Source organism: Ictalurus punctatus, chromosome 2 (genome assembly GCF_001660625.3).
Source record: "Ictalurus punctatus breed USDA103 chromosome 2, Coco_2.0, whole genome shotgun sequence".
Taxonomy (NCBI): domain Eukaryota; kingdom Metazoa; phylum Chordata; class Actinopteri; order Siluriformes; family Ictaluridae; genus Ictalurus; species Ictalurus punctatus.
The window spans coordinates 18,596,204-18,621,175 of record NC_030417.2 but is presented as its reverse complement, the minus strand read 5'-3'; the positions used below and the strand labels follow the sequence as shown (position 1 = coordinate 18,621,175).

Below are 24,972 nucleotides of genomic sequence, written 5' to 3'. Positions count from 1 at the left end.
TCTTGTACTTTCTCATTTTCCTACCTCGGTTCACACACACACACACACACACACACACACACACACACACAGTAGTGCAGTACCAAAGAGGCGCAGGGTCTCAGTAGATTACGCTCCAAAGTGGAGGGCAGGACCTTTAACGTAGCCTCAGGTCTCAAACTGCTGAATCTCCTCCGGTTTTCCCACAATCCCACAGGCCGTGCTACGTTCCATGTGGAAAGTATTACTGCCGCCGCGATGACCTCCTGAGGAAAATGGAAATGTGGAAATGCAGGAAATGTGTCATGTTGTGTATAATATGAAGAAATGACACAGAAAGGTCACATCGCGATGCTAAAGATGGCTGAAATGTCATAAACACTCACAATAACTTTTTTTAATGTAGTACATTTTATACCACAGCGCTGTTAAATTCTCAATTCTGATTGGTCGAGCAGTGTGGTTTCATTTTCTATAATGACAGCTACAAATCACAAGCTCATATCAGTGTGCTAGTTCTAATACGTTTCAGTTTTCATAGGAACGGTTCATTTGTAAGGCGGACGCTCCACGTGAACGTGTATTCGTCAATTTGGTGATATTTTCTGTAAGGAGACGTTTATTTAGCAGTTATGGAAGGAGTCTAAAGTGTGAGCACTGCATTTTTTTCTCTTATTAACTTCAGGATAGAGAGAAAAATAGAGAGGCTGTGGAAGGAACAAGTGTTTATAGCTGCTATGACATTAAGTGAGAGCAGGAGCGGACTTGGTTTCACAACTATAAATGTAACTATAAATGGATAAAAAGTATGCTTCATTATTTAATAAATAAAGACATTGCTGCGTTATAAGAGGAATAACTGGTATACTTCAGGACATGCTGTTATTGCAACAGTAACATTTCACTTCAACATTGATTCATTTCCCCAAGTGTTTCTATCCTAAATGTATTGTTTTATCCAGTCCAATTTCTAATACTAAATGATGTCCTACTCTTGAGCACTGTTAGTTCCTCTTGGTACCGATCTTAAGCATTGTTTGGAGGAAGCACTTTTGTAATCTGTTCTTCATAGCAGGAGATGATGATGATGATAATGATGATGATGATCATTAAAGTGCTTTCAGGTGTCAGTTGACCTCAAGCAAGTACACACATGCTGTGAATTTACAACTGACCTTTCGTGACCTTTGGAAACGGCATGCGTAAATGGCAGGCTGTTGTCATACAGAATAGCCGCGAGACAGACTTTTCTCAACACATGACTCAGACGCCATCACTGCGGTGTGTCTAGCATGGATCCTTCTAGACTTTAGGAATCTAACAGACTCACGGCATCATGATGACCAGGTTATTCATAATTACTCAGTGCACAAGAGTGCAGTTCATCATATTTAGGTGTGAGGCATCTAAATCCTCTGCAGTTGTTTTCTCTGATTTTATTCATCATAATTGCTCACTAATAAGACTCGGTTTTCACCAACACTTTGTCCTATAGTCTTAACCTAGTCCATGTTCACCATTTTGCGTTGTACATTTTGTGTAATTTCTTTTTAAATTCATCGTTGTTGAAACAAACCTGGACCTTGTCCAGGAGCTGTTTATAGTTCAGTCCTATTTCTAGAATGTTCTATCACTCCTTAGCAGTGACCCAGGTCATCTCCTCTGATATCATACCAATTAATAAACTTAAAAACATAAGCTTAAAGTTTAAAGACACTGCGTTCTGCAATGTTTAAAAAAAGAAAAGTTGAAACCAGTTGTCAATTTTCACTTGAATCCACTTCGCAATTGCGTTTTTGAGGAGCTGTTCAGATCTGCTGAGCCGCTTTGAAGTGCATGAGAGGGTCTCGATAAGAATCTCTCTGCAGTAATAGCTTCCCTCCGTCCGTGAGCACTGGCGTGAGTGAGTCATTAAGCACCGGAGCTCCCTGTGGCTTTATGCCATCGGTGCGTTTGGCCGGCCGCCAGATAAACCTCTCACACGCATTCGCTTGGACCTGACCTGTTACATCACTGACAATTTGCAGTACGGGGGATTTATGTGAGTCGCTGATTGCCTCGGCGCTCTGCATGGCCGTGTCTTCATTACAGTGCAACGACCTTCGTTTTATCTAGGGGGGGGGTTATGGCGTTATTACCAGGCGTCTCCATAAACGCCCACGCTTTCCTCTGGTCTAATAGCACAGTGAGTCAAAGGGCATCCTGTAAATGAACTTGGACAGGGTTTAAGCACTACATTTATTTGTGTAAAGGTGGAGGCTGTGACAGTGTACTGACATGACAGGATGGAAGTGATTAGGAAATCTGAAGTGTTAATAATTACAGTGTTGATGTGATACTAATGTACAGATATGACTGGTGTAATTCAGGGAAAATGGGATTGTTAAATAACCTCCTAAGGAAATAAATTAATATCTGCACCACCACTGCTATTACACATAACTCTTTGGGTATATCCGATGTGAGCAACTAACTTTCTGTAGTCTGTAAAAGAAAGAAAAGACACATCAGATATGACTTTCAAACTGGATTTGCATTTCTAGACATGCAACTTGGAAGTCATGTGTTCAGCTTGGAGCTCAACATGAATCCAGGTCAGGATTGGAGCCTGGACCTTGTTTGTGTAAAACTGAATGAATTTTTTTTCTTTTGTCAGTATTGTAACTGGACATTGCACTTAAATAAAGCCTTGAAATATCCATGTTAGTAGCTAGCCAACTAATTGGCTAACATTTGCCAGGTTACCCAGTGTCCAATTTGGAAGTTACTTCTACCTCCTTTCATTCTGAACTTCCTGTTGGTCCTCTAACCAGTCATAAATTGTTCTTAAATTGTGTTAAATCCGTCACTGTTTTAACGATTTTGCGCATTTTTTTCCCCGCACACAGTGTGACGTATTTCTGGGTGAATCTGCATAATTCCTTCGGTGTGACTTTGGTTTTATCTATCGAGATTTGATTGGCTTGTGAAACAACAAAAATGGAGATGTTACTCGATTGTAGAGAATCCTGCTAATACAGGAGGTGTTATCCCAGGAGTACAGGGTGTGTGTGCGTGGGGGGGGGGGGGGGGGGGGGGGTAATGTTATGACATAAGATGATTGGTAATTAGTAAATTTCTATTGTGACATGGGAAAAAGTCTGTGTGGCTGTGACTCAGGTGGTAGAGTGGGTTGTCCACTAATCATAGAGTTGGCGGTTTGATTCCAAGGCCACATGACTCCACATGCCGAAGTGTCCTTAGGCAAGATACATGCTCCCGATGGCAAGTTAGTGCCTTGCATGGCAGCTCTGCTACCACTAGTGTGTGTGTGTGTGTGTGTGTGAATGGATGAATGAGACACAGTGTAATGCGCTTTGTAGAACTGCTATGGTTAAAAAAGCACTATATAAGTGCAGACCATTTACCAGAAATTTAAAGAAGATACTTTTAGACATTATGACAAACCAAATCTATGATAAGTTGTTGCACAAAAACACAAAGTCCAATATTGTCACAAATTAAAACGGAACATTTAAATTACGTTCCGTTGTGTGTAACAGTAGCTCTGCTTCATCGCACTTCCCCGTTGCTGATTGTTTTCCTTTAACAGCATGACACAGAGTGTTTTATTTCTTACGTATTAAATTGAAAGCAAACATATTAAGTTAAACATTTAATGGTTTAAAATTACACACTTTAGAGCTTCTCTGAACAATGTAGTAAGGAGTGTAAGTAATTGCAAAGCTGCTTTGTGTCCTCTTTTGGCAGGTCAAAGCGGCCTGGGAAAATCGACGCTGGTAAACACACTGTTTAAATCCAAGGTCAGCCGTAAGTCCTGCACTCCCAATTACGAGGAGAAGATCTCCAAGACTGTCCACCTGCAATCAATCAGCCACAGTGAGTCTACCCTCTCTGTCTCTGTCTCTCTTTCTCTCTCTCTCTCACTCTCTCTCACACACACACTCAGTAACTCTGTTTTGATCTCAGACTTTTTTCTTGAATTGAACATTAACATGCGAGTAAAGAGTCACATACACATGAGAGCCTCTGCCATGCAAGTTGATAATGGTCTGTAATAATGACGGAACAATGCGTTGTTGCATAGATGACGAGTCTGTGAGCTGCAGAAATATTTAAATTGCGAGGAAGTATGACATTTTATCATTTTTTACATCTTTGTCTCTGATAACGTCACATTTGTAGCATTCACATTTCAAGACCTGAAAAAAAAAGGAAGAGCAACCAAAATGTGAAAGGCTAAAAAGTAATGCAAAAAGTAAAATGCAATGAAACTAGAAAAGTAAAAAGAGTTGGTTTTTGTCATCTTTGTGATACTTTGTTTTATATGTATATAAAGATGAAGCATCAGTGGCCTCAGTTTGACCCTCCTGCTAGCATGGTGTGTGTCTGTGCACAGGAATGTCATGTCACAGCGGCGAAAATGATTTATTTCACAACACCTAAGGTCAATGTAGCTCGAATATCACCTCATCGATATGATAAAAAAAAACACTTTTGAGAACCCAAACCACAAGAAATTGTGTTTAAAAAAAAACATTGGTTCTGACTCATAACAGAATGTAAGGGTTTGTGGTGTTTGACTTGGAGCTGAGCCAGACACCTGGGACATTGTGCGATTAAGAAAGAGAGAGAAAAGACAAATTAAGATGCTGGCAATGGGGGACGGATTAAGAAAGATCAATCATGCAGTTTTCAGCCAGAGTTACAGAGATCAAGAACGAGAGAGAGATGTGGCCGTGGCTGTCATTAAGAAAAACCTGTCAAAGAGGCTGGGAGAGAAAGAGAGAGTGCCAAAGCGGCCATTTTTCATCTAGCGGGTCAGAGGATGACTCTCGGTCCAACAGAGGGCATCATTTATCTAAGATAACAGCTGGTGTCTGTTTGACCACGAGGCCGTGTCTTCTTTTACATTCAGTAGTTTCATAAAATGCATTGACTCAATGACTAGATTTCTGATCTCTGACTAGGGAAAAAAATGAAGGAGACAAAAACGCCCCCTCAATTCGGAATTCCCACTCAGAAAGTCTGCTCAACTCTCGAGTTCAGCGAATAATGTCATGCGAACATGGCTGCTCACGTCAACAACAGTAAATAAATGATCACTTTAGAAGAGTTTATAGTAGTGTTTACTTTTGATCATCAACATAGACATGCTAGTTTGTTTAAATCTATAACATTGAACATACAGCTTGTTATACATCATAAACTCATGTACTAATGTTAGCTAGCTTCTAGTAAAGCCTGTCAACTTGCTGGCCATCTTGGCAAAACTCAGTTATTATCTAAGGCCATGCTGTTGTTTTTCTTCCTCTTCCCTTTTCCTACTGTTCCTGACCAACTCCACAGTCATTCATTCATTTTATTCCCAATACCATTTGCTTTGTGTATTCAGATTCTGTGTAAATACATTCCAAAGTATAATGAAAAGTTTAGGCTTCCTTGAGGTTACCACAGTACTAAGAGTTCCAAGAAGAAAACATGATCATGCACTTCAGTGCTTTAGGTCGTCCGAAAAGAAAGGCACGTACCTTCATGAATTTCACTTCTTAAGGCGCCGTCATGCTCAATTTAAAAGTGGCGTGAAAGGCAGATAGCATAGCCTCCCTAGCCTAACCCTTTAAATGGAAGTATTGTGTGTGTTCCTACAATAATTAGCGGTCCTGCGGTGTGATTTATCTTTATATGACACTAGCTTCGCAGACAAGTGACTGAGTAACACAGTGGTGAGTAGTTTCAACAAGATTCTGTGTGGGTTTTAAAATAACACAGCATAGCAAGATAAAACAGAACCGATTTGAGGTACATTTAGCCTGGTAGCATTTGAAGCATCCGCCAGCTGGAAAAGATTACAGAGCAGGTCAAAAAAAAAAAAAAGAATAAATAAAAAGAAAAACATTTTACTCACTGGTAATGTTTTTAAGTGCATGTGGCCTTTCTTAACAGGCAAATAGGACTAAATTAAAAAAAAAAAAAAAAAAAAGGAGGTGTCATTTTATGAAGGGGAAAATATATTACTAGTGGTGTTAGCAGGGAACATTAGCTCTAGGTTATGCTATTTACCTCACAGACTGAAGCTAGTACAAATGAAACAGCACCCTGACAGGATTTCTGATTGCATTTTTTTAAGCATAAATATTCATAGTATTCACTAAAAATGATAGCTGGCTAACTAACATAAGCTAACCTGACAGGATTTCTGAGAGGATTTTTACTCATAATAGTCGGAATCTTCACTAAAACCAGTAACTGTCTAGCTAGTATGAGCTAACCTGACTGGATTTCTGAGAGGAATTTTATGTCATATTTTGTTGATTATAATATCCACTGCTAATGTTTGCTTGCTAACCTAAGTAAAAATTAGTGACTGTGACAGGATTTCTAAGTTATATTCAGAAAGTTTATAATCTTAATGCAGTAGCTATTATTTTTCACCAGCTAGCTAACATTTGCTGTAAAGGTTAAAGATGAACTTGATGCCATATATCAGAGGATTGTAGGTAATATACATAAGTTCACAATCTTTACTGCGGATGTTAGCTAGCTGGCTAGCATATGTTAACCTGACGGATTTCTGAGAGGATATAAAAGCAAAAATATTCCTAACCTTCATTGATAACGTTTGCTAGCTAGCCAATGAGCAAACTTGACACGTTTTCTAGGAGCGTTGTTTAGTCCTATTCATAGATCGCTAAGTGACATGAACTAATGTGACAGGATTTGTAAAAGAACTGAAGGTTTATAAGATTCACTGCAAAGGTTTTAGGTAATAAATATATGAATCCAAAAATATTCATTGTGAGTAATGGTTAATATGATTTATTTTTTGTATTATTTCGAATTGGTTATAATCTGAACTGCTGATGCTATTCAGCTAGCTGACATGAGCTAACCTGACAGGATTTCTAAGAGGTGTTTAGATTTATATTCATACATCTTCAAGCTAATTTGACAGGAACTTACAACCACAGTTTCTCCTGTTTCTGTTTTTATTCGAATAATAAAATTAGATGTGAACAATGTAGAATAAATATTATATAACGATATTTAAATACATTTTCACTGCATGTAATTTGTATCATAATATTTAGGTTTGCTAAAAGAGTGGAGCAAAATAAAGCAGGGCTGCATTTTAAGTAATAAAAAAAGATTATTAAGAAAATTAATTAAATGTATGTGTTGAGCAAAATATATATATATATTTATGAATAAATATAAAATTTTAAACAATAGTAACACAATGTGTATACATTAAATATTTAGCCTATCATAATTTCTTCAGCCAGACAGGCTGTAAATATCAATACCGTGTGACTGAATATATATATATATATATATATATATATATATATATATATATATATATATATATATATGTCATTGGTTACTACACACGCAAAATACATAAACTGCAACCGACATTGTGACTCCAGGCATCCTGGACACAACGTGTGTGTGTGTGTGTGTGTGTGTGTGTGTGTGTGTGTGTGTGTGTGCTTGCTTAGCTTGTATTTGTGTGCTCGTGCTTCACTGCACGTTTCAGATCATATGAGGTTCAGGATATACGTCCCTCAAAGATCTCCCCTCGTTTCACTGAATTCTCAGTCCAGCAAATCGTAAACAGTGTAGTAAGGGAAAAAAGATTGTTATGGGCTTTTTTCCCCCTTGAGTCTTCAGAAATCCACTCCAGGACATCCTGACATCTAATGTAAATATTTACCTATATCGGGCGTGTGTCGTAACCGAGAGAGGAGAGATATGAATACACCATCATGGTTTCCGCCACATTCTATGTGTAAAGGTGTATGTTATGACCCAGTACATTTCTTCTACAATGCAGCTTTGTCTGTGTGGATGTTCGGTGTGGAATATTCAGAATCATTGTTATCCATATAAACAACGAGCCAAATTTGTATGTATTTAAATTAACAAACAAGCTGTAAGAAATTCTCACACCATAACGTTAAACATTTTTATACCACAGCGCTGTTGAATTCTCGATTCTGATTGGTCAGAAGGTGTTGATTAACTTTCTATAAAAGCAGTTGATCGTAATGCTGTTTTATATAATGGATGCTCCACACAGACAGATGTAAAAACCACTGGGGCTGTTTGTTTATAACTACTTTAACGTAAGTGAGAACTTCTTCCGGACATGCTGTAATAGAAAAATAATCAGCTTCACGGTGATGACAGTAACTTCGTTTCATCATAGCATGTCCGCTACATTCGCCAAAAATGGCTATGACTAGCTATGTTTGTTAGCTAAATTGAAAGTAATATTGTTGCGTGAATACATACAGTAAATTAAGGCTGTAAAGGAAGTGAGATGTAAAATAGCGGGTTGGGGTCCCCCACCAGGATGGTACTCTCACAACGAACTAGAACTACCAATCTAGAATCTATTAGTTTTTTAAAAATTTCCACCTCTTCCTGCTTTTTTTTTCAGTCATCGAAGAGAAGGGCGTGAAGATGAGGCTCACGGTTATCGACACACCCGGATTCGGAGACCAGATCAATAACGAGAACTGGTGAGAGAAGCTTGAGCACGTCTGTTTTTCGTAATACTTTCTAGCATACAGCATGACGACATGTTCATGATATTAATTTTCCACGTGTTGCTTCTCCTCAGCTGGGAGCCCATTGTCATGTACATCAACGAGCAGTACGAGAAATATCTGAAGGAGGAGCTGCACATTAACAGGAAACGAAGAATCCCAGACACCCGCGTCCACTGCTGTGTCTACTTCCTGCCAGCCACAGGACACCGGTATGTGTCACTTTCTGCACTATATTTACAGCCAGGAACGTTTAACCGCTGATCCAGAGGTTACGAATCCTCGCTCTGTAATAGCTCTGACTTCAGATGGAAACTTGAAGTAGGCCCTAGTGCCCTCACTGACCCTTTGACCTTACCGGAAACCAGAGAGCCGTAAATCGGCTTTGTAGTAGAGCATCAGGTTGCGCTAAGAGAACAGAAGTCATAAATACCTGTACAAATATTCCGAGCAGCATTGAGCTGCTAGTCTTCCGAGAATCCATATATCTTCAGTACGTTTACGAGGTACTTCGTATTTTAATTTAAACATACAGCTGAGGAGTTGAGGGTTAAATGTGAATGTCTTAACTTATAACATGATGCTAATCAACGGCTAAACTAGCATTAACCAGCACTCAGTAGCTAGAAAAAAAATGCTTGGAATGAACTAGGTTATCTTTGGCTAAACTCGCATTAACCAGAAGTTTACCTCAGATTGCGCCCAATCGACGTGGAGTTTATGAAGCGGCTGGGGAAGATCGTGAGCATCGTACCTGTGATCGCCAAAGCCGACACGCTAACCATGGATGAGAGGCTAGAGTTCAAGCAAAGGGTGAGCAATGATTCATTCATATAACCACCTTTCATGTTCTTCATAAATTAATTACATTTTATAATAATCTTAATCCTCAAGTTCTTTTTCCCTGCTTATTGGAATAAGTAAACAAAAAACTAGCATAAAAGTTAGCAAAAAAAAAAGGAAATCAATTAAATACTGTTTAAAAAAAAAATAAAAATTTCATCTGCGACCGGATTATGTCCTTTTTTTAGCATTTTTTTTAAGCATTTATTTAGCATTCAAAAGTAAAAAGGTAATTTCTTGGTATTGCCATGCATGCCAGCCAACAGGTTAACACTAAATTAGCCTAAATATTGTTTAGCATCTGTGAAACCATTCATCACTAGCTTGTAGCTAGCTAAAATTAGTTAACCTGAGCAGTATTATTCTGCAGTGTAAGCAAGAGAGACAACACTATAGCATACAGCTTAACGGATTGGTTCAATATTTATTTATTTATTTATTTATTTATTTATTTATTTATTTATTTTTGAGTTTGAGGTTTTTTGTTTTTTCCCCACAAGAATTCCACATGGTGGGAAATGATATCATACACTTTAGTGTCCTGTCATGGGTTCTGAAAAGCTTTAGGATCATTTTGGTACCAAAACTAATAACAATGCCAGAACACACTTGTGCGCCTGTGTATTTTTAATTTTTTCGTCCAACCTGCGCCATCGTTCACAGCTCGATGAATCCAGCAGCATGATGCAGTGTGGGAGGAAGCCTCCCTGTACTCCTGTACTACATCTCTCTCCAAGAGCCTCCCACACACACACACACACACACACACACACACACACTGATAAAACTTGATAATTCAGTTTACACAATGTTATATAATGGCATTGTTGAATATATTACATATATCATCATGATATCATATGATAGCATCGCTTTAAAAACCTCACTGATGATCGTAGTGCTATTTTGTGTATCTGTGGTTCTCATGAGAGAATTAGCTATAGTTTTGTTTGTGGGATGATTTCGCCATTGTCAGGATTCAAACTTGTGATCTTAAGAGAAATGATAATATGCACAAATTACATTCTAACAATGCCACATGTAGCTTGTTTGCTAATCAATCATCCTTTTTTTTGGTCCTCTAAAATATTCCATTGGTATGTTTATTCAGGTTTGTCATTGTGTGTTAACAACTAAACGACACCACAAAGAAAGTCAATTATGTCGATTGATCCCAAGAGAAAACTTAAGCTAAATCTGCTCATTACATTGCGAGATTCGGCCAGCGGATTTTTTCCCAAGCAAAAGGAGATGTGCCAAATTTACCTTATTTATCCAACTGGATACAAACAAATTAATACATAAAACGTTCGCAGGAGAATTTACTCAAGAAATGCATGAAAAGTTATTTGGGAAAAGCATTTGTAACCTGCAAGAGCTCCTGAGTTTGCGAACAAGGTAACGTGAATATCTTCGAATCGTGGAATTGTTGATGGGTTCCTGCGGTTTTAAATACGGATTAAGTCTAAATCACTAATGCAAATTTTTTAAAACTCATATATGTTGTACCACGTTAATGAGTTACAAGAAAGCAATTCAAAACAAATACATAAATTGAGACAAGTAAGACTAGCCGTTCAATTGGGACAAAAGTAATGGCACCCTGTAAAAGGAATCTGTGGTAGGTGATGTGCTATCTACATTACTGGAAGATTTAGTGCACTCTGTGCTTTACAAGGCACTATTTCACCACTTAGTTGTAATTTTGTAGTTTTCCACTCACTCTGCCTTTTATGGAGTTTTGTGGGCGTGGTTAAATGTAACTAGCTGTACTGTGAACATGGTTGGTAATTTATGGTATTTGTTACTTTACATATGAAGTATGAAGAAAATCTTGTCAGTTTGAAGGGGGGGGTTGTGTATACGAAAACATTTACACACAAACACAAACTTAAAGATTTGTAAACAAGGCCCATTGTGCCAACATTTGTTTTTGCGACCACTTGAAGCTTCCAGGCTGTTAAGTGGCTTATTTTTATACCCAAGTTGCTGTTCCTGCTTTAACTAGCCACAATTTTGTCTGTCAGTGTTTTATTTTAGTTTAAAATCAGCATCAGTGTGACACAGTCCCTGGTGTCTTGACATCGAGTCATGTCCTGGTGTTATCCCTCTCTCACACACTGCTGTAAAACACATCTTGAGCCAGAGCAAGTGAAGTGTTCATATTTCACCCTGAGGAGAACCTGCATGTGTGTGGTGTGTGTGTGTGTGGTGTGTAAACATCTGTGTAAATCTCACCAGGAGCTTCTTTCTCTCTTTGCAGATAAGACAGGATCTTCAGACCCACGGCATCCAAGTCTATCCACAGAAGGAATACGACGAGGACGCTGAGGATCGGATACTCAACAACAAGATCAGGGTACGAGGACTCCAAAAAAAGGCACATAAAAACCTTTCACATGATTTGGGAAGATGGAGGTCATGTGACTGAGACTAAAAAAACTGGACACTCCTTCCATAAATGTTAAACAAATGTTAAATCTCCACAAACAAAACAATAACGTGTTAGAACGAGCGCATTAATACAAACCGAGTGAAAATTTAGAGTGTGTTTAGTCAGATTTATTTTATGGTTGAGGATGTACAGAAAGTTAACTACAGTATATAGCTATAAGTAACATGGAGGTGTTATTTAAACAACAGTCAGTTTGTTGATATAATTGAATTGTGAAGTCAGTCCCTCCAGGATTTCACAGAAATCAACGCAAAATCAAACAAACTCAACAATATTCGGAGGAACTTGCAATTTTTCTAAATTACAGCAGATTTGGACCAAGACACATCATGTGACGTCCTCACAACACGCATTCAGCTAAAGCCCTCTTCTTTTCATGTGCGTCGAACATGAGTACAGCCAAAAGGTTAAACATGAGTACTGCAAAAGAGCGCACAAAACAATTTTCTGCAATTTTCGCCAATTCATGTAGCTTTCCGCAAAAAACAACTCTGCAAGTTGCATCACAAATTTTGAAAAAAAGCCACAGCAAAACCAAGCATTTTTTACCACAATGATCACAAAAAAAATCTGGAATAATAATAAAAAAAAATAAATAAAAAAAAATTAAAAAAAGCTGAATAGTAAAATTGGGTCTATACTGTAAAACCGAATCAATTCAATTCACTCAAAATGCTTGCGATAGCGGGTTACCTCAAAATGTTTAAGCTGACAAACTAAACAAACCTAAAAATATTTTAAAGTATACTGAAAAGTTAACTCATACTTAACTCAAAAGTCTATTCACATTCAAATGTGTTATGCTTACATGAAAAACACGTCAATATTTTACGTACTGTATTTTACGTTAGATCTCTCACTCACCCCTTTATCACAGGTCATTTCAGATATTTCAAACTTTCATTATGATAATGTGTCTTTTATTGATCACATATACATTACAATACAGGGAAAATCTTTTCTTCACATACCCCAGCATGTTAGGGTCAGAGCACAGGGTCAGCCATGATACAGCACCCCTGGAGCAGAGAGGGTTAAGGGCCTTGCTCAAGGGCCCAACAGTGGCAGCTTGGCAGTGCTGGGGCTTGAACCCCCGAGCTTCAAATCAGTAACCTCGCTCAGAGCCTTAACCACCAAGCCACCACTGCCACCACTTCATATTTCAATATGTTGGTGTTGAAATTTGTCTGTGTGCATTGCAATTGCATGCAATGTTTACAGTGGTTAACGATGTCTCTGTGTTCAGTGTTTACAGATTGTTATTTTTTTGTAATACTTAAGGGTTATTATTTTTGCATAGTATTTGCAGGGCTGTGCAACTGTAGCACAAGAATTGCATTGTATATAGAGGCTTACAGCACTCTTTATGCGCATGACAGTAAAACCCGAAACTTGAAACAACATACGATGCAACAGAGCTAATGTTACAGCATTTTTGTTTTAGCTTTTTACTTCTTCTTCAGTCCAGGACTTGACATAAGCATGCTTAATCTGTCTAGTTCCACATTTGTGTAAAATTTTAGAATTTAACTGTAACGTTATGGTTAAAAAGTGACTCCCTTTAGATGAAGACTGATTGCCGGTGTGTGTTTGGTGGTTCTTGTAGGAAAACATCCCGTTTGCGGTTGTGGGAACAGATAAAGAGCACCAGGTGAACGGCAACAAGGTCTTGGGTCGGAAAACCAAATGGGGAATCATCGAAGGTAAGGTTTCTTCTGCGACTACAACAACAATAATAATAATAATAATAATAATAATAAATCATCTTCATCATCACCACCACTTTGGAACGGTTATTTTTGTCTTATACAAAACTGCCATCTAGTGGCAGAGTGCAGCTAAAGCAGCAGTATTTATTTCCATCATTCTTAACCATTGGTATTGATTATCTTTCTGTTGTTTTTTTTGTTGTTGTTGGTTTTTTTGTTTTGCAGTCGAAAATATTGAGCATTGCGAATTTGCCAACTTGAGAGATCTTCTGATTCGGTAAGTCAAATTTTTTGGTCTTAATAATTAAATATAAATTCATTACATTTCTTTCTACAACACTTTATCATCAACCTTTTTTTTTACCTTTACACTTTATCTTTATCTTCCTGTGAGGCTTTTTTTTTTTTTTAACTATTGCCATTAAATACAATTTAAAAGCTCAGAGATGTGACAGATTACACCACAGCGCTGTTGAATTCTGGATTCTGATTGGTCGGAAGGTTTTCTATAACAGCAGCTTGGACAGGAGTGACTGAACACATCACAGGATTGTTTTAATGCACTTCCATCGAACATGTTAACATTTCTACAGTAACAGCTCTTATTGTAAACCGATCTGAAAAATGTGTAGCTGTTATAGTGTAGTTTTCTGTAAGGAGACGTTTGATTAACATTTATGGAAAGAGTCTCCAGTGTCAGCGCTTTACAACAATCAGGGCAGAGGAATTTACGCTTTTTTTCCCCCTTTATACCTTGAAGAGAGAGAAAAAAGAGAATGAGAGAACAACTGTTTATAGCCGTTATATACATATAACTTGTTTCGTGGACGTTCCACAACATTAAACGTAACTGTAAATGGACAAAAAAGTATAAAACACCATTCTTTAATAAGTGATCTTTGGCAAACTTCCAAAAGTACTGTTATAGGAAAAGAATCTATGACATGAATTGGTGTTAGTCTTTCATTCCACAGCACATTTACACCACAGCAATTTGCTAACACAATTAAAGAACGGCATGTGATGCTTTTTATCCCCTTATAGCTACATTTCCTGCTGTGGAACGTCCATGGAGCAAGTTCTTGCTATTTTATATATATATATATACAGTATCTCACAAAAGTGATTATATCTTTTCATGTGACTACACTGGAGAAATGACACTTTGCTACAATGTAAAGTAGTGAGTGTACAGCTTGTGTAACAGTGTAAATTTGCTGTCTCCTCAAAATAACTCAACACACAGCCATTAATGTCTAAACCGCTGGCAACAAAAGTGAATACACCCCTAAGTGAAAATGTACAAATTGGGCCCAATTAGCCATTTTCCCTCCCCGGTGTCATGTGACTTGTTAGTGTTACAAGGTCTCAGGTGTGAATGGGGAGCAGATGTGTTAAATTTGGTGTCATCGCTCTCACACTCCCTCATACTGGTCAATGGAAGTTCAACATAGCACCTCATGGCAAAGAACTCTCTGAGGACCTGAAAAAAAGACCCGTTGCTCTACATGAAGATGGCCTAGGCTATAAGAAGATTGCCAAGACCCTGACACTGAGCTGCAGCACGGTGGCCAAGACCATACAGCGGTTTAGCAGGACAGGTTTCACTCAGAACTGGCCTCGCCACGGTCGATCATGGTCGAAGAAGTTGAGTGCACATGCTCAGTGTCATATCCAGAGGTTGTCTTTGGGAAATAGAGGTATGAGTGCTGCCAGCATTGCTGCAGAGGTTGAAGGGGTGGGGGGTCAGCCTGTCAGTGCTCAGACCATACGCCGCACACTGCATAAAATTGGTCTGTATGGGTGTCGTCTCAGAAAGAAGCCTCTTCTAAAGATGATGCACAAGAAAGCCTGCAAACAGTTTGCTGAAGACAAGCAGACTAAGGACATGGATTACTGGAACCATGTCCTGTGGTTTGATGAGACCAAGATAAACTTATTTGGTTCAGATGGTGTCAAGCGTGTGTGGCGGCAACCAGGTGAGGAGTACAAAGACAAGTGTGTCTTGCCTACAGTTAAGCATGGTGGTGGGAGTGTCATGGTCTGGGGCTGCATGAGTGCTGCCGGCACTGGGGAGCTACAGTTCATTGAGGGAACCATGAATGCCAACATGTACTGTGACATACTGAAGCAGAGCATGATCCCAGCATTATTCCAGCATGATAATGACCCCAAACACACCTCCAAGACGACCACTGCCTTGCTAAAGAAGCTGAGGGTGAAGGTGATGGACTGGCCAAGCATGTCTACAGACCTAAACCCTATTGAGCATCTGTGGGGCATCCTCAAACGGAAGGTGGAGGAGCACAAGGTCTCTAACATCCACCAGCTCCGTGATGTCGACATGGAGGAGTGGAAGAGGACTCCAGTGGCAACCTGTGAAGCTCTGGTGAACTCCATGCCCAAGAGGGTTAAGGCAGTGCTGGAAAATAATGGTGGCCAAATAAAATATTGACACTTTGGGCCCAATTTGGACATTTTCACTTAGGGGTCTACTCACTTTTGTTGCCAGCGGTTTAGACATTAATGGCTGTGTGTTGAGTTATTTTGAGGGGACAACAAATTTACACTGTTATACAAACTGTACACTCACTACTTTACAATGTAGCAAAGTGTCATTTCTTCAGTGTTGTCACATTAAAAGTAATGATACTTTATTTATTTAGTTAGTTAGTTATTTATTTACCCTCCACAGGTCCCACCTTCAAGACCTGAAAGACGTCACTCACTACATCCACTACGAGACGTACCGGGTGCGACGGCTGAACGAGAGCAACACCAGCGGACTGGGCCTCTCCGCTCTCACTCTGGAGAACGGTACAGCAGAGAAGAACAATGCCGAGAGCCAGCTTTAAACACACACACACAATTCATCAGTCCTGCGTGTGTGATCACAAGAACATTTATCTTCCAGATGTGAAGACGTAAAGACATTTCTGCATTTAAACCTCGTATATGAGTCTATTTTTTAAGAGGTGTCCATATTATGGGTGGGTTTTTGGGGGGAAATGGAAAAAAATAAAAAGACAGAAAATGATGATGATCTGAGGACGTTCTATAGAAGTGAAATGTATGTAGGAAGAGAGAAATTACTTTTTCCTCATGCTGAGCAATTATTTCCCTTTATTTCTCCTTTTTTTTTTAAAGAAAAGTAAAATTAGACAAACTATTTTTGTTACCGTGCTCGATTTTTGGAAAGTGTCATTTTTTTCTTAATTTTCTAACAGAGCTAATTTTTACTGCTTGTGAAAAATATGTTGAAATGAAAGGAAAGCAATATCACCAAAAGTATTTTCTTTTTTTTAACTCGAGCTGTGTAGTGTTTCTATAGGTCTTGACAGACATACAGGAAAAAACAAAACAAAAAAACAAAACAAGTAGAGCAGTAATTACATATTCACTGTTTTTAAATCAATGGTACACATTTTTATACTCACTGTCTGTGAAATTGTGATATATATTTTTTTTTTTTACTACATGAAAGCTACTGTACATATCCATGTTGTTGTTTTTTTTCAGACTCTGTTTTTTTATTTTTAATAATAATGCAACATGTACTAACAGCTCCACCATGTCTTCGATACAAATATTAATATTCATGTTAAACGCCACTGATTTACAATTAAATGATTGTCACTGTTGACTGCACGTTGTGTTTATTTTCCATAAAACGTAAAATACTGACGTTAATATCTTAATTGTAAACACACAACATAAAATGTTTATCACTTTATACACATGAATAAAAAAAAAAGATTTACAGGACTCATAGAAAGAGTTAATGTAAAACTTTGCGATTTTGGCTACACTTAAGCTATATAAATGGGCGTTATTAATCACACTGTTTACAAACAAGTTTATTCGTAAATCTTTCGTAGGAGTATTTACAACTCAAATTTGGTGCTCCTGGGAATGCAGTTAGTTGCTTCTAACGTTGCTCCTAACGTTGCTCCTGAATTTGTGTAAATTGACGGATAAATTGTATAATTGTTGATGATGAGTTACTGTGGCGTTATATACGGATTTACGCTGTCAAGTTTAAATCACTTATTTATTTCAAGTACACAACATTTGAAGGGGGATTTCGTGAAAGTCGTTTCATATAAGAAAGCGATTTCAAAACAAGTCCATAAATGAAAGCTATTCCGTTAGGACAAAAGTAAAGCCACTGTATAAATGGAGGTGGATTTAGTGTGTCTATGGTAGCTGATTTTCTGCAGTGGCTGAGCTGCATCACTGAAAGATTGAGTGCACGCCGCACTTTAGTGGCACTCTTTCATCGTTTAGTCATAACGTGGAGTCTTTCAGCTCACTCTGTGGAGTTTTGTAGGCATGGCTAAATGTGAATCAGCTGTGCCGTGATATTGCTTGGCTTGTAACCACTATAGATGTTAAAAATCAGATGTGGCCAACCCCCCACCACCCTTTGATGTTTTTGATTCTGCTCTGCTGCAATAAAAAACTATACTCCAATATAAAAAAAACTAAACTACAATAAAAAACTATACTACAATAAATAAACTATACTCCAATAAAAACTATACTCCAATTTAAAAAAACTACACTCCAATAAAAAACTATACTCCAATAAAAACTATACTCCAATAAAAAACTATACTCCAATAAAAACTATACTCCAATAAAAAAAACTATACTCCAATAAAAAAACTATACTCCAATAAAAACTACACTCCAATAAAAACTATACTCCAATAAAAACTACACTCCAATAAAAACTATACTCCAATAAAAAAAAACTATACTCCAATAAAAAAAACTATACTCCAATAAAAACTACACTCCAATAAAAACTATACTCTAATAAGAAACTACACTCCAATAAAAACTATACTCCATTAAAAACTACACTCCAATAAAAACTATACTCCAATAAAAACTACACTCCAATAAAAACTACACTCCAATAAAAACTACACTCCAATAAAAACTATACTCCAATAAAAACTACACTCCAATAAAAACTATACTCCAATAAAAACTATACTCCAATAAAAAACTATACTCCAATAAAAACTATACTCCAATAAGAAACTACACTCCAGTAAAAACTATACTCCAATAAAAACTATACTCCAATAAGAAACTACACTCCAGTAAAAACTACACTGCAATAAAAACTATACTCCAATAAGAAACTACACTCCAGTAAAAACTATACTCCAATAAAAACTATACTCCAATAAAAAAAAACTATACTCCAATAAAAAAAACTATACTCCAATAAAAACTACACTCCAATAAAAACTATACTCTAATAAGAAACTACACTCCAATAAAAACTATACTCCATTAAAAACTACACTCCAATAAAAACTATACTCCAATAAAAACTACACTCCAATAAAAACTACACTCCAATAAAAACTATACTCCAATAAAAACTACACTCCAATAAAAACTACACTCCAATAAAAACTATACTCCAATAAAAACTACACTCCAATAAAAACTATACTCCATTAAAAACTACACTCCAGTAAAAACTACACTCCAATAAAAACTACACTCCAATAAAAACTACACTCCAATAAAAACTACACTCCATTAAAAACTACACTCCAGTAAAAACTACACTCCAATAAAGACTACACTCCAATAAAAACTACACTCCAATAAAAACTATACTCCAATAAAAACTACACTCCAATAAAAACTACACTCCAATAAAAACTATACTCCAATAAAAACTACACTCCAATAAAAACTATACTCCAATAAAAACTATACTCCAATAAAAAACTATACTCCAATAAAAACTATACTCCAATAAGAAACTACACTCCAGTAAAAACTATACTCCAATAAAAACTATACTCCAATAAGAAACTACACTCCAGTAAAAACTACACTGCAATAAAAACTATACTCCAATAAGAAACTACACTCCAGTAAAAACTATACTCCAATAAAAACTATACTCCAATAAAAAAAAAAACTATACTCCAATAAAAAAAACTATACTCCAATAAAAACTATACTCTAATAAGAAACTACACTCCAATAAAAACTATACTCCATTAAAAACTACACTCCAATAAAAACTATACTCCAATAAAAAAAACTATACTCCAATAAAAACTACACTCCAATAAAAACTATACTCCAATAAAAACTACACTCCAATAAAAACTATACTCCAATAAAAACTACACTCCAATAAAAACTACACTCCAATAAAAACTATACTCCAATAAAAACTATACTCCAATAAAAACTACACTCCAATAAAAACTATACTCCATTAAAAACTACACTCCAGTAAAAACTACACTCCAATAAAAACTACACTCCAATAAAAACTACACTCCAATAAAAACTACACTCCAATAAAAACTATACTCTAATAAGAAACTACACTCCAATAAAAACTATACTCCATTAAAAACTACACTCCAATAAAAACTATACTCCAATAAAAACTACACTCCAATAAAAACTACACTCCAATAAAAACTACACTCCAATAAAAACTATACTCCAATAAAAACTACACTCCAATAAAAACTATACTCCATTAAAAACTACACTCCAGTAAAAACTACACTCCAATAAAAACTACACTCCAATAAAAACTACACTCCATTAAAAACTACACTCCAGTAAAAACTACACTCCAATAAAGACTACACTCCAATAAAAACTACACTCCAATAAAAACTACACTCCAATAAAAACTATACTCTAATAAGAAACTACACTCCAATAAAAACTATACTCCATTAAAAACTACACTCCAGTAAAAACTACACTCCAATAAAAACTACACTCCAATAAAAACTATACTCCAATAAAAACTACACTCCAATAAAAACTACACTCCATTAAAAACTATACTCCATTAAAAACTACACTCCAGTAAAAACTACACTCCAATAAAAACTACACTCCAATAAAAACTACACTCCAATAAAAACTATACTCCAATAAAAACTACACTCCAATAAAAACTACACTCCATTAAAAACTACACTCCAATAAAAACTATACTCCAATAAAAACTATACTCCAATAAAAACTACACTCCAATAAAAACTACACTCCAATAAAAACTACACTCCAATAAAAACTATACTCCATTAAAAACTACACTCCAGTAAAAACTATACTCCAATAAATGAGAGTATATGAGAGTAAATGGCCATATGAGAGCTTTGTGTTATATGGTCTGCTTTTATGTATAGCTGTGTAAACATTCTTCAACATTCCTCCTTTTGTGTTACACTGAAAACAGCATACAGGTTTGGAACAACTTGGTGAGAATTTTTTTTTTTTTGTAAGTCATTTTGTTTGGCTAGCTGACACAGTCATGTCATTTTACAGAGACATGACAATGAAAAGACAATCAAATAATACAATTTTTTTTCTTTTGGACAACAGAAAAAAAGGGTAAGAAAAAAAAGTTAGCAATATATATGCAGTGGAAGTTTTGTAATTGATATTTGGTCTGCTCTACTGTTTGGAACATATTATTCAGTATATCTGTTCATAATAAGGTGAAAGGTCTGCCTAGGGGTAGAGAGAGAGTACATCTGAAATATAATAAACCATCGAATCAAACTTGTTTTTGGACTGTAATACACACTGACCTTACTATAGTTATTTTGGTCCTAAATATAAAGGTTTTTTTTTTTATTGTATATATAAATATTTGGGCCTTTATTACATAGATATTACCAAATGGTTTGGTCGGTTACGGCCTTGGTGCTTGGTAATTTATGGCTGATTTATGGGCATTTCTAAACATATGCACGATGAAAATCAGCAAAAAAAAAAAAAAAAAAAAAAATTAGCAACTCTGGCAGGATTGATTATTGGTTAGTCAATTATGGATTCTTTTATTGACCTGTACATTGGTGTATCCTGAGTGAAGGTAAGGGTGTTTAATTTAGTGTTTTGTAACTGCAAGTTTTCCAATGTTTACACTTTACAACCTGTGTTTTTCTTTCTTTTTCTTTTTAAATTCAAGAGAAACTGCTGAGGGAACATTTTATAGCTGCTATAATGTAAGTAAGAACAGGAGCTTGTTTCACAGACCTTCCACAACATTAGCTGTAACTATAACGAGGTGAAAAGTATCATTATTTAACAAATAAAACATTGTCATCTTTGTGAAATTGCTGTGGTATAAGTGGAATAAATCACTTCAGGACATGTTGCAATAGAATTTTTTTTTTTAATATAGATATTAATGTGTGTGTGTGTGTGTGTGTGTGTGTGTGTGTGTGTGTGTGTGTATGTGTGTGTATATATATCAATCAACCACACAGAGCCATGTTTCCTTTTGTACAACCTTTACTAAAACGGTGCAGACTGGAACCAAACCATTTTGAAAAAACGACAATGCATGTCTGACAAGGCACTGCAGCCATGAGAAACGTTTTTTTTTCTTTCACTACAGCATTACTTACAGGAATTTTTTTTTATATTAAAGCCTAAACAAACACTTCATGTTGATGACTGAGAAATGTTGGATGTCGAGAGCTGGTCCGTGTGAGGCAGACGTCATTTATTAGCCACAGTCACGCAATGGGGCGTTCACTCCATGAACAAAAAAACCGAAGCTTTCATCAGAGACCCTGTGAGAATGGTAGAGTTAGTAATTACATTAGTGTCTACAATGTAGAATTACATACGTGTTTGAGGTGGGAGCAAGAGCAGATCTGGTATTAGTATTTCGAACGGTGGACTTCCATCATCACTGGAGGCTTGATCGATTAAATGTACAGTGTCGGTCAGGTTTCTTATCTATAGAACAGATTCATGCATCTGGCGCTTTTCTAGAAAGATTATGGCCGTGTCCCAAACACCTTAGCTAGCTAGTGTACGTACTATAAGCTTTCAGTATTTTCGAGGGTTCATATTAGGGATGCTAAGAGCTGTTCTTGTGACTTATGCCACATAGTATCACCTGGTATAGGATGTTGGTGTCAGATGGATATCTAATAGCAGGTTTAGTATCTATGCAGCCCTAATTCAAATTGAATCCGACGTTCACAATAGCAAGTGAGAACCGTGACTGTCCACGTACAAAGCTGCGCATTTAACCAATATCAAGCAGTTTTCAAACTGAATAGTGGGTTTTTTGGTAATTTGTCTTTAACTAGTTGTTTTTACTAGTTATATAAACCTACTACAATTTCACACACAAAAAAAAAAACATTCTGGACAGGCCACGTCCACAAGAGAAAAGGTACAGTCGACTCGAGTGACTTTTTGCATTTGCTAGTGTGAACATAGGGTCCGGATAAGTAGCTGTGTGTTCCCATAATGCATTGGGAGACATTCGTTTTAACACTATGAACAGGCATCAAGGTGCAAGTTGGATCGTGGAATTAAAAAGTTAGTTGAGTACACAAGTTTGCACAGCTTTAGAAAACCAAGGATTACAATTTAGCAAGTAGCAAGACATTTGACAGATGTTCAAAATGTCAAATTGTCAATGTTAATAGGTTAAAATAGTTGATCTTTTTCAGTTTCTACATTATACATTACATAAATATTCTCTAATAACTTGCGTTCGGTTTAAAACCACCTTCAAGGACTTTAATATCATCTAAACAACATGTCAAACCTTAAAATTGTAACTTGCATCATCGTAGCCTGTTATTCCTGATGTCTGTTACAACTCTGTCACAAACTTCATCTGCAAATCAAGTCTGGAGTCTGACAGGAGGTGATAAAAACTATTTTCAAATTATTTTTCTGTTGATTGTGGCTCATGTTTTGGAATGTAGTCTTGTTATAGGACACACCCACATCTCATATGTAGAAATTCAAAATCCTATTGTGCTTTTGCACCCAACTGTAACTAGATGTGGCAATTAGCTAGCTTTCCTGTTTCTCCATGCCATGAAATGCTAATTAGGAAATTGTACATTGTACACAAATATGTATTTCTAAAATTTTTATTTACTGTTATTTGTTAAACTCAAGCTCTAGTGTTTGGGACACACTTTATATAAGAATTTAACTGCGTATATTCGAGTGTGTTATGTTTGTAAGTCGCTTATACAAAGTAGACAGCACACTTGTTTAGTTTTTTTGCCAAACACAACACACATCTGATGCTATGCTTGCCGCGTACACATAGCCCACGTAAGCGTGTCCTTTAATATTGTACATAACAGGACTGGTTTCAACGATCCACAGCTGGTGCAATTCATCGCTTCAAGACATTAATCGTTTTTTTGTGGTTTTTTTTTTTTTTTTGCATATCAAGCCCACAAACATTTATTTGGCATGTCTCAACAGATCCCAAGCCTTCCTTATATAGGCTACAGATTAGGGTCGAAGAAGAAAAGTTAATATTGTAGGTTCTGCTAAACACCATCATTCCAAACTCTCGCTCCAGGAAACAGTTTGGTTCGCAGTGAAAACTACATTATTTGTTTGTTTTTTAACGTGTAATACAACATCTCCGAGTTTTTTATAGAATCTTCCTCAGCGATATATTAATAAGTATCTCTGTATTTTGTTTTATTGAACGGAGGGATAGCGTAATGGAAGAACTTCCACAGAACATCTGTTCTCATCTATACAGAGAGCTGGTGGATGTGTAAATACTGCAACATGGTTAAAATAAAATGTTTTTTAAAATTTTTAGATCCAAGCTAACCTCCAAAAATTAACTTAAAACATTCTTTTGGAGGAAAGTCATTTCAGGACATCCATTTTGGCGCAGAAACTCTCCCAATTCCCTAAATTTCTTCCACCATGTGTCAGTGTAGCTCCTTACAAGAAATAACCGTCAGCTTTTTTGTTTCTAAAAAATAAAAATAAAGCAAAATCATTTAAAAAAAAAAAAATCAAACCCTGCCGTTTAGAAGCAACTCTTCATGTTCCCTGCTCTTTCGTCTTTGATTGGAATCAAACACATCACGCAAAAAAAAAAAACCACGCAACCCCGTAGAAGATCTTCTTCACTTCAGTGAATAAATAAATAAATAAATATACGCATTAAGTAAATAAATTAACCTTACATAGTAAAATACATAAATAAATTTTAATCTCAGAGCTTGAAGATGAATCAGGTTTGTTTTGTACGATTTTGCTTTAGTACCGAGTTTGACCTTTGACCTTTGCCAAGGTGAGTCGTCATAAAAGTACAAAGGTTTAAAAGGTTTAAGGGAAAGCAGTTTATGACCTTAAGTGCCTGAAGCCTCAGGGTCACAGTGTCTTTTTTGTTTTGTTTTGTTTTGTTTTGTTTTTAACAATCGTCACATTTTGTGCAGAAAAATAATAAAGCTGTAGCGTCATTTATTTCATCATACAGTAACGTAGTTCCTGCTCGTAACCCAGCGTAAATTCTGATCATAAAATAAATATATGGACGAAAAGAAGATGAAGACAGTCAGCAAGTGAAAGAAAAACAAATTAAAAAAGGAAAAGAAGAAGAAGAAGAAAATAG

At 36.5% G+C, this 24,972-nt stretch overlaps 1 protein-coding gene across 5 annotated transcripts in view; it reads left to right on the top strand.

Annotated features, from left to right (window-relative positions):
* septin12 (septin 12) overlaps window positions 1–17,187 on the top strand; it is an 81,933-nt gene extending 64,746 nt beyond the window's left edge. For all 5 annotated transcript variants that reach the window (XM_017453563.3, XM_047151049.2, XM_017453582.3 and 2 more), the window contains 8 exons: window positions 3,730–3,858; window positions 8,429–8,510; window positions 8,612–8,749; window positions 9,233–9,350; window positions 11,644–11,739; window positions 13,442–13,538; window positions 13,770–13,821; window positions 16,240–17,187. In XM_017453563.3, coding sequence (XP_017309052.1) covers window positions 3,730–3,858; window positions 8,429–8,510; window positions 8,612–8,749; window positions 9,233–9,350; window positions 11,644–11,739; window positions 13,442–13,538; window positions 13,770–13,821; window positions 16,240–16,399 — 872 coding nt within the window. In that variant the 3' untranslated portion in view covers window positions 16,400–17,187. The remainder of the gene's footprint in view (window positions 1–3,729; window positions 3,859–8,428; window positions 8,511–8,611; window positions 8,750–9,232; window positions 9,351–11,643; window positions 11,740–13,441; window positions 13,539–13,769; window positions 13,822–16,239) is intronic.
* The last annotated feature ends 7,785 nt before the right edge of the window (window positions 17,188–24,972 follow it).